The sequence below is a fragment of the Perognathus longimembris genome, chromosome 28 (genome assembly GCF_023159225.1).
Source record: "Perognathus longimembris pacificus isolate PPM17 chromosome 28, ASM2315922v1, whole genome shotgun sequence".
NCBI lineage: Eukaryota > Metazoa > Chordata > Mammalia > Rodentia > Heteromyidae > Perognathus > Perognathus longimembris.
The window spans coordinates 89,229,091-89,244,679 of NC_063188.1; the positions used below are offsets into that span (position 1 = coordinate 89,229,091).

The window sequence follows — 15,589 nt, forward strand, 5'->3', positions numbered from 1 at the left end:
AGGACCGGAGTTTAAAGTCAGCCTGAGCAGAAAAGTTTGGCTCCTATCTCAATTAACCACCAGAAAATCAGAAGTGGAACTATGTCTTAAAATGGAAGAGAGAGGAGAGAGAGAGAAGAGAGAAAGAGAAGAGAGAGAGAGTGGACAAAGAAGAGAGAGAGAAAAGAGGGAGGGGGAGAGACAGGGGAGAGAGGGGGGAGGGAAGGAGGGAGGGAGGGAGACAGGGAAAAAAGAAATAAACAAAGAAAAAGAATGGGAATAGATCTCAGACCTCTTACTTTATATTGGGTAAAGTTTCAAAATATAAGTTTCATCTGGTATAAATTTGGAATTATAGTAAAGTATAATTGTAAAGAATCTATGTTTGAATAAAGTAAGTAACATATTAGTAGACTACGTTGGGTTTTACCTAAAAGGAAAAGAGGGTATCTAGCTTGAAGATTCCTATAAAAACACCATTTTCTGGTGGTAATGTTATCTCCTGCCAAATGTTTACCCATGTTTCACTGCTCAATCCCTCTTGATGGTATTTTTTCCCTCTATTCAGACATTCTAGGTCTGTAACTTTACTGTGCACAAAAGATACTCGGGAAGATTTAAAAAAATATAGATGCTGATTTTTTAGATGTGAAATCGAAGCTGAATTTCTACTTTTTAAACAAGTCTGTCTCCAGAATGGCAATATAAATCAGAACTTGTTAGATGTGGATATTTTCAGGTTCCACTCTAGTCTTAATCAACTGTGACCACCGAGAATAGAGCTCAGACCATTTTCTTGAGCCCCTATAATTAGTCATATGTAGCCTCTCAAGTATTTAAACTCACTATGCCCAGGTCAATTACTAGATAAACTATCTCAGGTCTTCTCAGTGATAAGAAGACATCTAAAGTGATTCCAAGTGATTTTAATAACCAGTCAAAGTTGAAAACCACTGCTTGAAAATGAGAAAAAAATGCCAATATCTAATTGGTACCCTAAGTCTACTTAGCAGATGCCATTTAGATTTGTGTCCTTTAACTTAAATTTTAATTTTCAATTACCTATGTCAACTTTCTTATAAAATAGCTGGTGTTCTTTGACTCTAATGCTACTCAATCTAAATCTAGGTACTAAAATCAAGAAAATATATAGCTAATTTTGAAAATAATAGAAAAAAATTAAATGTGATATTAAAATGTATAAACTCTATGGGCTGGGGATATAGCCTAGTGGCAAGAGTGCCTGCCTCGGATACACGAGGCCCTAGGTTCGATTCCCCAGCGCCACATATACAGAAAACGGCCAGAAGCGGCGCTGTGGCTCAAGTGGCAGAGTGCTAGCCTTGAGCGGGAAGAAGCCAGGGGCCCTGAGTCCAAGGCCCAGGACTCGCCAAAAAAAAAAAAAAAAAATGTATAAACTCTCAAAGTTCTAACATATTTCAACCCTAATTGTGAAATTTCAAATTATGCTTGTTATTTGCTTAATGACAAACTGCTAACCCGTGGTAACTCCTTGGTTACTCAGAACACGTATATGCAACTTATTCTATGAAACATGTTAGGTTGGATGTTAATCAGAGCACTTTGGTGCTAGGATTCCTGTGAAATACCAAAGCTACAACTTTTATTTTTGTTCATGTCTAGCTAAAGTGCCGGGCAAGCTGTATCTTATAAAACAAGAGCAAATACCCTAGTTCATTATAATTACAAGCTTGTACTGTATGTAATGTCTTCTCTCAGCTTGGAGTAGAAACTGTAGTGCAAAATAAGTCATTTCAATATTTTGGCACAGCTTAAACTTTCTGGTCTCTGTGTGAATTCTCCTAACAGAGACATTTTTAAATGGTAAGAATAAACATCAATTTTAAAATTCAATGTAAAGCAATTTTTATCCCCATAACAACTGAATTCCAATCCCTGCCACTTTTCCTTTTCCAAACTCTGTATTTATGAAAAATAACCATTTGCCCAAAAATACCCAATAATTTTTTAAATGTAGAATTCCTGTGTCATTATACTATCTATACTGATAATTCAGAACAGCTAGAATACTAATTCTAAATGTAAGTCTAATTCTAAAATATGATTCAGTTATTGCAACATGCCAGAGATTATTCTAAGCCTTTTATGAGCATTTTCTCATCTAATTCTACAACAAAATCTGTCTCCTCAAATATCACATCCCATTAAATGCTTTATGTGTCTAATACATAGAAGCATTTCATTTATTTCCTAGTAAGACTATACACTGTATAACTTATTAAGTTCTTTCTCCAATGTAGCACCATGAGGGGCACAAGCTTTGAGGTTACATCAATATCAAAAGAAAACAAAACATAGAGCTATTTTTCAGTAAAGACTAAATGGCTAAATAAATGAATGAGAAAAAAGTTTAACAGTAAAGAAGCTTTTACATGATTAAGGGGGAAAAGGTACACTGGAAGCACTGATTTTTGTTTTGCTTTGTTTTGATTTTGGGGATATTTTTCCATGTAGGAGAAAACTAGCTGACCATGTTATTTTTCAAAGGTGATGACTATTGTATTCTATTATGAAAGCACAATCTGACATTTCATTCAGTGTAAATGTTCAAATCGTTGCAATAACATCAAATCCTCTACACTATACATTTGCTATATCACATCACCAAAGCTTTCTCCTATATTCCTCATTCTTTCCTCATCCCTCTTAGATTACACAAGGTTTCTGGGAAGCACCTACCTTGATGATATCATATCAGCTATTCCAAATCCTGAGGACATACCGAGACCTCTTTCTGACCTCAACTCCTTTTCACATATTTTACCACATCTAATGCTCTTAAAGAAACCTCTCTTTATCATCCTAGGTCACACCACACCCTATTTGCTGCTGTTAGTGGAAGTCCGTCTCACCTTAATCTACTGTTTTCTCCATGTATGAAAATTCATACATTTTTGCCTCATTAATATATCAATAAAAATGAATGATATTCCTCTTTTTAGAATTTATTCTAATTGCTATCATGCCACAGTACCAGAGTTCAAGCACACACACACATCCTCCTTGGCCCCCAACACATACCAGAACAAGAAGCAGCTTGATCCTTCATACTTCATGCTATATTTTAGTTCTTGTAATACTTTTGCCCACATCGTCATTCAGTTTTACAGAACCAGAAAGTAATTATCTCAGAAATTAAGCTAACAAACCCATGACAGAAAAATTCCTGTAAACCGTTATTTTGCTGTTTCTCACTAAAGTGAATTTGTATTTTGAACTCTAAAATTAACCTTAATGTACAAATTCATGATAGAAGATTCCTCTCCTTTAATGATTTTGTATTATTTTCCATTGTCAAATACAAGAGAATCTACACTTAAATATCTTACCAGTTATTTCTGTCATCAGAAAATACAAGCTTTGTGAAAAATGAAACAGCTTTAGATGATTTGAAGCTGAGATGGCAAGGAATCCTCGCATTAATTCCAGTATGAGACCCCGTGATGACACTGCCTTTTGGAAATGTCACAGAAAATGGTTGAATTTGATCATCATCAAGAAGCTTTGCTGTAGGAACCTGAAAATGTACTGTAGAATTTCTATTTAAAATGAAAAAAAAATGTTATTCAAAATACCAGAAAGTAACTGAAATTTAACGAATCATCTAAAAAGTCAAGCAACAAATATTTGCAAATAATGTCATTGATCAAACATTTTTGATAACATGTTAATTTAACCAAGTCAAGAATCAGTTGAAATGATCTAATCTTTCTTTTGTTGTATAAGAGTCACAAAAAAAAGAAAAGCCAGATGCTGGGCTGGTGGTTCATGCCTATAATCCTAGCTACTCAGGAGGCGGAGATCTGTGGATTGAAGTTCAAAACCAGCCAGGAAAGTCCATGAGACCCTTATCTCCAATTAACCACCTAAAAACTGGAAGTGGAGCTGTGGCTCAAAGTGGTAGAATGCTAGCTTTGAGCAAAGACAGAAGCTCAGTGGTAGCTCCCAAACCTGGGTTCAAGACCCATGACTGATGGGGGAAGAAAATCTGATTAAACACAGTGTTTTTAAATCATAGTACTGGGCTTTGAACCTAAGACCTTGTGTTGGTAGGTCTGTGGTCTAATACTTGATCCATGCTCCAATCACTTAAAATGTGTTTTAAACTATAGCCATGGTATCTGTGCTATTATTCTTAAATATATTCTGACAACAGTTTACCAAAACTTATAACTTTAATATCTACAAGTTTAGTATATGAACACTAAGTATTAACAGATGCACACGTATTTAGAATTATAAAGATTTAGATACTAAGCACTTATATGCTTAAATAATAAACAATTTACATAATATTTTAAAATCCAGTTAATATTCACATATTTCTTGCTATACAAAAGCATACATTAGAGAAAAGGTAGCATCTTCAACAAATTGTTGTGGGATATCTACATCCTTTCTCTGACCCTGCCAAGAATCTTAATACAAGAACTGAAACTTTGAAACTACTATAGGAAAAAAAATAGGGAAAAATACTAGAACAGGCAATAGCCTGTGACTAGAACTACAATGTCTCTGAAGTAAGGATTGACATATGGGATTGTATTAAACTAAAATGCTTCCCCACAACAATGGAAACAGTTACTAGAATGTAGGGATAGCATACAGAATGGTAGAAAATATTGGTCAGCTATACATCTGTCAAGGGATTAAAAAGTAGAATATATATGGAGCTCAAAAAGTCCAAAAGAACAAACAACCAACTTAACTAATGAGTAAATGAGTGGAACATACAACTCTCAAAGGATGGAGTTCTAAAGGCCAATGAAGAAATGCTCAGTATCTCTAGCCATAAGAGAAACGCAAATCAGAATGCCATTATTTTTCTCATTCCAATCAGAACAGCAGTCAATAAGAACACAATAATAAATGCTGGTAAGATGAAGGAAAAGAAGCAACTCTCGTACACAATTGGTGAGAATGTAATTAGTGCAGCTACTATCGAATGTAGTATAATGACTCCTCAAAAACTAAAAATAAAATTGCCATACAATCTGACATTACAACTCTTGGGCATATATCTGAAGAAATTTAAGTCAGGATATAAAAAAGACATTTACAACCTTGAGCAAAAGAAGCTCAGGCCCTGAGTTCAAGCCCCAGGACTGGCACACACACACATACAAAAAAAAAAAAAAATGAAGATTGACCTTTTTTTTTTTTTTTTTTTTTTTTTTTTTTTGCCAGTTCTGGGGCATGGACTCAGGACCTGAGCACTGTCCCTGGCTTCTTTTTACTCAAGGCTAGCACTCTGCCAACTTGTGCCACAGCTCCACTTCCGGCCTTTTCTGTTTATGTGGTGCTGAGGAATTGAACCCGGGGCTTCATCCATGCAAAGCAAGCAATCTACCACTAAGCCATATTCCCAGCCCTGAAGATTGACTATTATTACAGCACAACCTAAACCATACTTGTAGCCATATTAAAGTTACTTAATTATGCAAACAACATGGAAAAGTTTGAGAAGCTATGGGAAAGCAAAAATATCCTATGGTGTTTTTATTTTGCTTTTTCTTCCCAGTTCTGAGCATCAGTCCCAGGGTTTTATACATGCTAGGCAAGTGCTCTACCACTGACTTATGTACCAGCCTTAAGACTTTATATGTTTAATGTAAATAAAATATAAATCAATAAAATATATAAATAAAGAAAAAAAAGACATTTACACATTTATGTTTATTATAGCACTACTCACAATAACCAAGCTATGGAATCAGTCTAGGTACCCTTCAACTGATGAATGGATAAAGAAAATGTGGTATATAAACGAATAGAGTATTATTCATCCATAAAGAATTTTTAACAGTATTATGACATTTTCAGGTAAATGGATAGAACTGATGTTTATCATGTTAAATGAAGTAAGCCAGGTCCTAAAGGACAAAGATTGCAAGGTTTCTTTCATATGCAGGGTCTAGACCTAAAATACATATAGATTAAAAATATATCTCTGGGCTGGGGATATGGCCTAGTGGCAAGAGAGCTTGCCTCGTATACATGAGGCCCTGGGTTCGATTCCCCAGCACCACATATACAGAAAACGGCCAGAAGTGGCGCTGTGGCTCAAGTGGCAGAGTGCTAGCCTTGAGCGGGAAGAAGCCAGGGACAGTGCTCAGGCCCTGAGTCCAAGGCCCAGGACTGGCCAAAAAAAAATATCTATCTATCTATCTATCTATCTATCTATCTATCTATCTATCTATCTATCTATCTATCTATGTGATTGTAATTAAGGAACTGTCTGGAGGTGATAAGTGGTAAGGAAGAAAGAGAAAGAGAATAATGGGTTAAATAATACCAAAATCAATTGTGTTTATTTATGGAGATGGTACAGGCATCTACTCCAAATTGTTGAACAACAGGGGTTAAGGGACAAAAGGAAAGGATAGAGCAAAGAAAAGTTTAATATAGTCATTGTATAGTATTGTGCATATGTGACATCGCATGGTGAAACCCCCTTGTACACTGAACATTTTACAAAATAGCTTTATATGTCTTACAGTGTTTAATTTCTATCCACAAATCATTTGTTGTGAGATGAGTATTGATTCTTTTAATGAACATTTCTATTAATTTATACATTTTTTTATTGTCATCCATTTGTTTTCAGATTAGGTCTTTCTATGCAACATCAAATTTATGATCTTCCTGAGTAATTAGGAGTGTAGGCATGTGACACTTTTCTCTGGTATAAATATGTTTCAAATTTATAATAATCAATTTCATTGTTAGTGAGTTTATGAAATCCTCCCTTCTCACAAGAATTTAGAATAATTTGTATATTCCTATTTTGTACTTTGCTCAAAAATTTGGAGATAATAATTTCCTGCTGTATGAAATGTCAAATGTATGTTTTATGACAAATACATGGTAATTTGTTATAAATTAATATAAAACTAATACAAAGAAATTTTATGCTTACTTATTATTCCACAAAGACACACAAGAAAATGTGCTATCATACTAAGTTAGTTATTGTAATTTCAAACTTTTTCACAGTTTTGTTTTGATCAAGTCATTATTTTTATCTGAACAATAACAAAATGCAATTTATAACTCTAAGTCTACCTTATTGCAGAAGTATTCAGTAATATTATTTTTATAAGCCAAATAATTTTTCACACCTTACATGTGTTTTGCACTGTGCTAAACACTAAGGGGAAAATAATCTATGTTGCTGTAGCATTATAACAAGTCAAAAACATGACAGTTTTCACCAAATTTAAACTCTTAATGCACCATTAAGTATATTAATAGCTCTTCCCAACTATAGAAACAAGTCAAAATTTAACTCTTTTTTGGTCAGTCCTGGGCCTTGAACTCAGGATCTGAGCACTGTCCCTGGCTTCTTTTTGCTCAAGGCTAGCACTCTTCTACTTGAGACACAGCACCACTTCCGGCCGTTTTCTATATATGTGGTGCTGAGGAATCGAACCCAGGGCTTCATGTATACGAGGCAAGCTCTCTTGACACTAGGCCATATTCTCAGCCCCACGTATAACTCTTATATACACTGACATAAACAAAATTGTGCACAAGATAGGCTAAATTCAAATGTAATGTTTACCTGAAATAGTTTTGAGGAAAAATATTGATATCTATGCCACTTGGTACATCCAATGGAACAGGAGTAAAAAATATAAATGATGGTTCGAAATTTAACTTAGGTGATTTTATCTCTCCATGCAGACATAGCAGACGATAGTAAAACAAACAATCATTTAAACACATAGGAATATCGGCTCTGTATATTCCAGGTTTCTCTAATAAAAAAATGTTTCAGATTAGTTAGCACACAAAAATATATAGTCTTTACATTGATCAATATTCAAATGTCTTATGATGCTTACAACTCAATGGAGAAGAATGAGTGAACAGGAATAAGATTTAACTTACTTAAGAATTTAGGACCCAATGAAGTATTATTGAAAGAGAACCCTGCAAAGTGTACATTATTACAAATGGAGTAACTTTCTTGAAAAAAATTTCACTAGTTGTGGGAAATAAATATCCTTGAAGAAGCAGTACAACAGGACATCTTTTTTTAAAATGTTTATTGTTATCATAAAGATGATGTATAGTGCAGTTACAGTTACATAAGTCAGGTAGAGTACATTTCTTTTTGGACCATGTATGTTACCCCTCCCTCTTTTTCCCAGTTTTCCCTCCCATGGCCATACCCCAAGTTGTATAGTTGATTTTCAACATAATGTTTAGTGAGTATTACTGCTACTTTTTTTTTTGTCAGTCCTGGGGTTTGAACTCAGGGCCTGAGCACTGTCACTGGTTTCTTTTTGCTCAAGGCTAGCACTCTGCCACTTGAGCCACAGCGCCACTTCTGGTCTTTTCTATATATGTGGTGCTGAGGAATCGGACCAAGGGCTTCATGTATACAAGGCAAGCACTGTTGCCATTAGGCCATATTCCCAGCTCCTTACTGCTTCATTTGTTCACTCTTTGTCCCACCACTTCTGTGCCCACTATACCCTTCCAACAAGACAAAAGGAAAAGAAAACAAAAAGAGCAACAAAAAAAACCTTCTCTTCCCACTTCCTAGAGTTCATTTCAAGAATATTATTTTATATAATCAGACACACATAGAGGACTTCTTTTTTAAAGTTGTTTTCTGCCTATTTATTTTAGTATGGGCAGTATGAAGATGAAGTCCGGCAACTGCCATGAGGACCCTAAGGGATTTCTGAGAAAGGAATATGCTGAGATTTAAGGAAGGGGCCATCTTTTCTGAAATGTGTTAAGATTAAGTAAGCTTGCCAAAGATTGACTGGCCACTTTCATCTGTTAGGGAAAGATAAGAAGTTCCCATGTGGCCATTTACCATGTGTTAGAAAATGAAGTTCAATATAGGAACCTGCAACATAGTTCCTGAGAATAGAGCATAACAGACACTGGCCAAGGCCCTTTCAAACCTGAATGTCCACTGCAAATGTCTCATAGAGAGAAATATAATTGTTTGATTAGTGTAAATTCAAGTTTCTATCTTAGAATCTAAAAAATATATACACCAGTGTGGCCTTGTAGGAATTGGAGCTATTAATGGTATCATCACAAGAAAGGATAACCGTATTATGGATTACATAGAATCATACTCCTAAGTGAAAGCTTGAGCCAGACCAAAAAGCAATAGACTATTATTAGACCAAATATTTCTACTATTTCTCTCTGTATGAGAAGCTTTACAAAACAAATTCTTTATTAGTTTTGTTGCCAGTCCTGGTTCACAGACTCAGAGCCTGAGCACTGTCCCTGGCTTCTTTTTGCTCAAGGCTAGTACTCTACCACTTGAGCCACAGCGCCACTTCTGGCTTTTATCTGTATATGTGGTGCTGAGGAATCGAACCCAGAGCTTCATGTATACAAGGCGAGCACTCTACTACTAGGCCATATTCCCAGCCCCACAAAACAAACTCTTTTGTTGATCAGTATGTGATGACTGAGAAAAGAGGAATGTCTAGACAAGCAAAGAGAAAAAGAATAGGGAAAATAATGGGCTTCATAGTAACAATTACAAACGAGTATTGGGAAGACTATATGAAAAATAAAGATATCATATCTGGACCTTCAGCTGGTAAAATGACCTTAAAATACATGGCATTTTCAAATGCACAATAAAATAATTTAATGTATAAATAGTACATTGAAATTATATGCAAAGTTTCAGAGAGAAGTACTTACTTGGACAGAACTGTATAGTTATACAACACTTTTCACCTGGCTGCAGAGTGCCAATCAGTCTACTGATGTAGAATATGCCTTCTTTAAAAAGACCGGCATTATTACTAGGATCCATAGACCAATATACAACATTTTTAGAAATATTTTGTAAGGTAAGAACCTGTATACACAAAAAAGAATTGTTTTAAAAATAGTAAATGCAATATAACATTTAGTTGTATTATCATATTATGTTGATGGACCTATTCATACAGTTGAATGGTTAAAAAGGATAAGACTAGATCAAAAAAAGCTTTCATAGTGATACTATATGGCAACAGAGGGGTTTGAAAATATATTCATAAATATGTAAGCAATTATATAAAGCATATAAAACACACTGACTGAAATAATACAAAAATATGAATATAGCTTTGCTAACCACAACAATGCAGATTAACAAAAAAATCATCATTCTCATTAATGGTGATAATAAAAAATTCTTCAATTTGGAAGGCAGTTCTTTACAGGGCTAGTCATATATCTACTATTTAATCCTATAATTCTAATCATACATATTTATTGAGTTGATCATTTATGTTTATATGAAAACTTTTGTGTGAATGGTCATAATAGTTTTATCCATATTCACCAAACATTGGAATTTTTTAAATGATCAATATTTCCTTCAACTAAACCATAATATATCCACACAATTGAATAAATGTCAATGATAAATAGATGAAGTACTAAGTAATGTAAAGCATAGATGAATATTGAATATACATTTAGAGTTTCTCAGAACCAGGTAACTACATATTTATTTTATAATAAAATTCATCTACCATTGTAGAAATGAAAGAAAACATCATTGCCAAATGTGAATTTGAAGGAGAGCAGTTTGACCACCCAGGGTCCTGCAAGATATTTAGTATGCTGATACTGTTTTCCACTGTACTGAAATAATGACATATGAATATCTGTATTTTTCAAACCCACGAACAGGTAAGCTCCAAAGCTACATCTCTGTGAATCAGAAACAATGAGCAAAGATAGTACAGATCTCAAAAAAGCTGCAGACTGTGACTAACTATTCCAGTATGTATGAAATAGCCTCATTCAAATTAGAGATATATACACACACTGAACACTAACTGATATATGTTACTAATAGCAATTCTGCAACTTCTTTCCTGTTATACAGGATGCAAAACTAAGTAAGTAAATTCTAATTAGTCATAGAAAGATTTATCATTGTCAAGGAAAAAATTGGTAAAGAAAGTGTGAAATGAAACTCTGAGTGATAATTACTCAAAGATATATTTCTGTATACATGTTTAGATATGGACATATGTAAATAGTTGTGTCTGTGTATGTGAGTGTGTATGGATTAGCATACATATATTTTCCTGTCACTATTTATCGTTGGCCGACCTATGACACTTAGTAACAGCTAGTATCTCCAACACTTAGATTTTGATTCCGAAACATCAGGTATTGGAATTTCTTGAAGATATATTTCTAGAACTGGGGTAAATCAAATAATAAGTAAGCACAGAACATTTGGTCTTACTAGTAAATAAGAATAAATTACAATGATGGGAGAATGACCAAGGGGCAATTTAAAAGAGCTCACTAATAATGTAATATTAAATTATAACAAAAAGTATAGTTGGGCACTGGTGACTCATGCCTTTAATCACTGCTATTCAGGAAGCTGAGATCTGAGAATTACTGTTTGAAGAGAACCCAGGCAGTCAAGTGCAAGAGATTCTTATCTCCAATTAACCACCAACAAAAAAGCCAGAAGTGGAGCTGTGGCTCAAGTGGTAGAGTGGCTAGCCTTGAGCAATAAAGCTCAAGGACAGTGCTCATGCCCTGAGTTCAAGCCTAAAAACAGGCCAAAAAAAGTACAAAATCATGATTATAGTTGAGCTCATAATAGGTAATAAAATTAATAAATAGGAGAGAGTACTTTTTCACTAAAATTTCAAGTAAAATATATGTAATTGTTCCACTTAAAAGCTCCCTATTCCTTGAGAATGGGTTGAAGTTAATGCTAAAATGCAGGGGATGAACAAGGAAAAATAATTTTGTAGTAAAAATACTCAGGAGGTATCACCAATGCTGAGTCATTTTAGTGTTATATACTTATTTCATGTGATTAAATGGAAATTTCACCACTGGACTTTTATCTCTAATGCATACATATGCTATAATTTCTTAAAATTATGTACATACAATTCATGAGAGATGCAAATAGTGTGGTAAAGTGACATGTTTTCTCCATGGAGCCAATGTGACCCATTTGTCATTCAGAAAAACACATGTATTTGAGTTTAGATTATTTCTGCTTATATGAACTGAATGAATTTTGAATGATTTAAAATCTCATGTTTAAGAAGAAGAATTTTCAATTCTGGAATTGAATTAAATTCAGTTAACTAATATTGCATTTTCAGTGCTACATATATTTTTATTTTTGAACTTTTATTAGAACAAAAAGAGACTATTTGTCTAACTATAATAACATTAAGTATTTTCTGTATATAATTTATCTTCAGCATCACAGAGGCTCATAATTGTCTGTAACTATTACAATGCTCTTAAGCACAAAATGTACAGTACAAATAAAAACTCCTATACTACATATATGATCATCTTTCTTGTGTATCTCTCCTAATCAGAAGAAAAAAGTGATACAGAAGAAGTCAAATAAAATCAACCAATATTGAATTTACTGTGTTATACATGTGGATTTTTTCACATATTTAGTTAGGGAGAAAAATGTTCATGGGAAGAAATTATTCATGCTTCAGAATAAGCAACTAAGTAAACTAAAAATTATAATTACATGAAAATCATACTTATAAAGCCCATGGTAAAATTTTCTCTGTACATACCTTTGTTCTTGTGACCCTTGCATTCGATTCCATCTCATATAAAGGAATATTAAATACGAATGCAGTACTTGATAGGTGCAGTGGTGCATACAATACTTTAAAAGAGAAATAAACATACTGATAAAACCTGAATAGATATAAGCTCATAGATACTTCCAATCATGAAATAATATAAAAAGGAGACATAGTTCTGTTTTATATTCCCAGCGAGAAAATAAAACAACATATTTAAAATATTTACATATTTTATATGGATTTTTATATTGTGAAAGTCCATTTTTGAATAGCTTGTAATGGTAATAAGTGACAAGTAAAATAAGAAAGTTACCACTGACATAAAAATATAAAATATTATGAATATTAGGAAGCAAAATCAAATCAAGCTAAAATTATGTCTATAGTAAAATTTAACTAATGAAGAAACATAGAAATGAAGAACAAAAAATTGTTGGAATGTAGAGAAAAAAGAAAAATGGTATAGCAAATAATGTTACCATGACAAAATAACACTTCTCTGGGAGTAAATAGCAATTCTGTGAGATTTTAGAAATAAATCACTTAATGCCTTACAAAGCCAATGTTCCCTGTTGGGAAACAGATTTTGAACTTTTCCTGAGATATTTGAATTCTTAGTGGAAACTAAGACCTAATTAACTTTTAGGAAAACAAGTATATGTGAACAAAATATTTGTTCCTAAAATCATAAGTATCTTAAATATGCTGTTTTTTACATCACTAACATTAGTAGATGCATTGGTTGGGACATGTGGGAAAGGAGAAACTTGTAAATGATGTTTAACATTATGTCACATGAAATATTGTCATGAGAAATCCTGAGAAAGGCTGGCAGATGTGTAGAAACTAGTACATGTTATATTGACTTTCTATTTGCAATTTGAATGTATTTGGATATATAGAAGATAAACAGAAAAATAATAGATTACTTTTATATTTAAAAACAATAATTATGTTGGCATATTAATTTGTCATGCACACAACATTGTGCAATTTAAGCAAAGAAGTTATATTCTCCTTAACACTGTTTATTATTAGAGAACTATTTATTCTCTTGAGAACTTGAATCAGCTAAGATTAAAGATTTACAGCTAATATTTCAAATTATCCCATTCCTTATATTAAACCATTCATTGGTATGCTAACTTCCATACAAAGATACTATATTTGGAGATGAAGCTGGTTTTTGAGAGTTAATATAAACTAAGAGGACAAAGTCAGTAGAAATGAAGAACTACTTAATAGAAAACAAGAGTCTTAAGAGAAAAACTCTCCAAAGAGAGACAACAGTTAATACAAGAAAATGTCGAAGAAATCACAAGATAAACAGAATATGGTTTCTTTCTACAAAAACACTAAACTTGTAATTAAAGCAATAACCTGGGCACTGGTGACTCATACCTGTAATCCTAGCTACTCAAGAGGTGGAGATCTGAAGATGTTAGTTGAAAGCCAAGCCAGGCAGGAAAGTCTGTGAGACTCTTATCTCCAAAAGCTACTCAGAAAAGGCCGGAAGGGGCTCTGTGGCTTAAGTGGTAGAATGCTAGCCAAGCCCAGGACAGGTTAAAAAAAAAAAGAAGGAAGGAAGGAAGTGGAGACAGAGAAAGAAAGGAGAGAGAGAGAGAGAAAGGAAGGAAGGAAGAAAGGAAGGGAGGGAGGGAGGGAGGGAGGGAGGGAGGGAGGGAGGGAGGGAGGGAGGGAGAGAGAGAGAGAGAGAGAGAGAAAGAAAGAAAGAAAGAAAGAAAGAAAGAAAGAAAGAAAGAAAGAAAGAAAGAAAGAAAGAAAGAAAGAAAGAAAGAAAGAAAGAAAGAAGAATTCAAAAATTTGGCTAGTTTAAAATTGCCAAATGTGCCAGGCATCCATGAGTCATGCTTGTTATCCTAGATACTGAGGAGGCTGAGATTTAAAGACCATGGTTTGAAGCCAACTTGGGTAAGAAAGGCTGTGAGACTTTTATCTCCACTAAACTGTGAAAAATGTCTGGAAGTGAAGCTGTGGCTCAAGTGGTAGAGCAATAGCCTTGAGCAACAAAGCTCAGGGACAGGACCCAGGCTCCGAGTTCAAACCCCAAGATGAGTACAAAAAAAAATCAAAAATTTAAACAGCAGTAATCACTCCTCAAATTATTGTTACTAAGACCTCTGAAAGGGGAAAATATTCTAATTTTAAGTAATACTCAGAAGCACTAATGAAAACATAGATTTTATTATAAAATTAATAGAATTATTAAAAGATGAATAAACCTAGAAGTAACAGATATTAAATATTTACATTAAATATAAAAATTAACATAGATAATCATGTAAATGTTCTACCTAATTGAAAAACTTCAATTAGATAACATTTTTATTCTCTTTTTGAAAAGCAAGGTTTCTTAAAACAAAATTAACTTGAACTTCAAAGAACTCCCATTTCGGCTACATGATTGCTAATTTGGATCACAAGTAAAATCTAAGTAAATTTCTACCATGAACATGCTATTTAGTCAGACCCCACTCACTTACTAGCTGTCATTCACACTTATTAACTAACATGAAATACATCACTGTCTTATATTTGGTGACAATATAACTCAATATCAGATGTATAAATACAAAACATAGGCTAATTGACTTCAGGAAAATATGTATGCATATATAATAGCAAAGACAAGGCTTGTCAACGCTATAGTTTGAAGAGTACAGAGATTTTTATCTTTGAATATTTGCAGACACTCAGCAGATAAATACTCAACAAGCAATTCAAAATCATAACATTCTAAATCTTTCTTTACATGTACATAGTCTATTAATATGCATGGCCTTATACTAAAGGTAATTTTCTGAAATAAAGTTGTCATTCTTTTCATTTTAATTTCAATTTATTTTATTTTAATAAGATATTTAGCCTTAATTTTAAAACTCCTCACATAGTAAAATATTACATGGACCTGTTTTCAATTCTTTGCTAATTTAATTAGTAAGTCATCTGTGAATATATGG

General features: G+C 33.4%; 1 protein-coding gene across 1 annotated transcript in view; it reads right to left on the reverse strand.

Annotated features, from left to right (window-relative positions):
- The window catches only part of Cfap47 (cilia and flagella associated protein 47), a 205,726-nt gene that overhangs the window by 140,757 nt on the left and 49,380 nt on the right, over positions 1 to 15,589 (reverse strand). Inside the window, exons 23-26 of the mRNA XM_048335454.1 lie at positions 12,594 to 12,688; positions 9,712 to 9,871; positions 7,586 to 7,781; positions 3,351 to 3,560 (exon numbers count right to left, since the gene is read on the reverse strand). Of these exons, the coding sequence (XP_048191411.1) occupies positions 3,351 to 3,560; positions 7,586 to 7,781; positions 9,712 to 9,871; positions 12,594 to 12,688 (661 nt within the window). The remainder of the gene's footprint in view (positions 1 to 3,350; positions 3,561 to 7,585; positions 7,782 to 9,711; positions 9,872 to 12,593; positions 12,689 to 15,589) is intronic.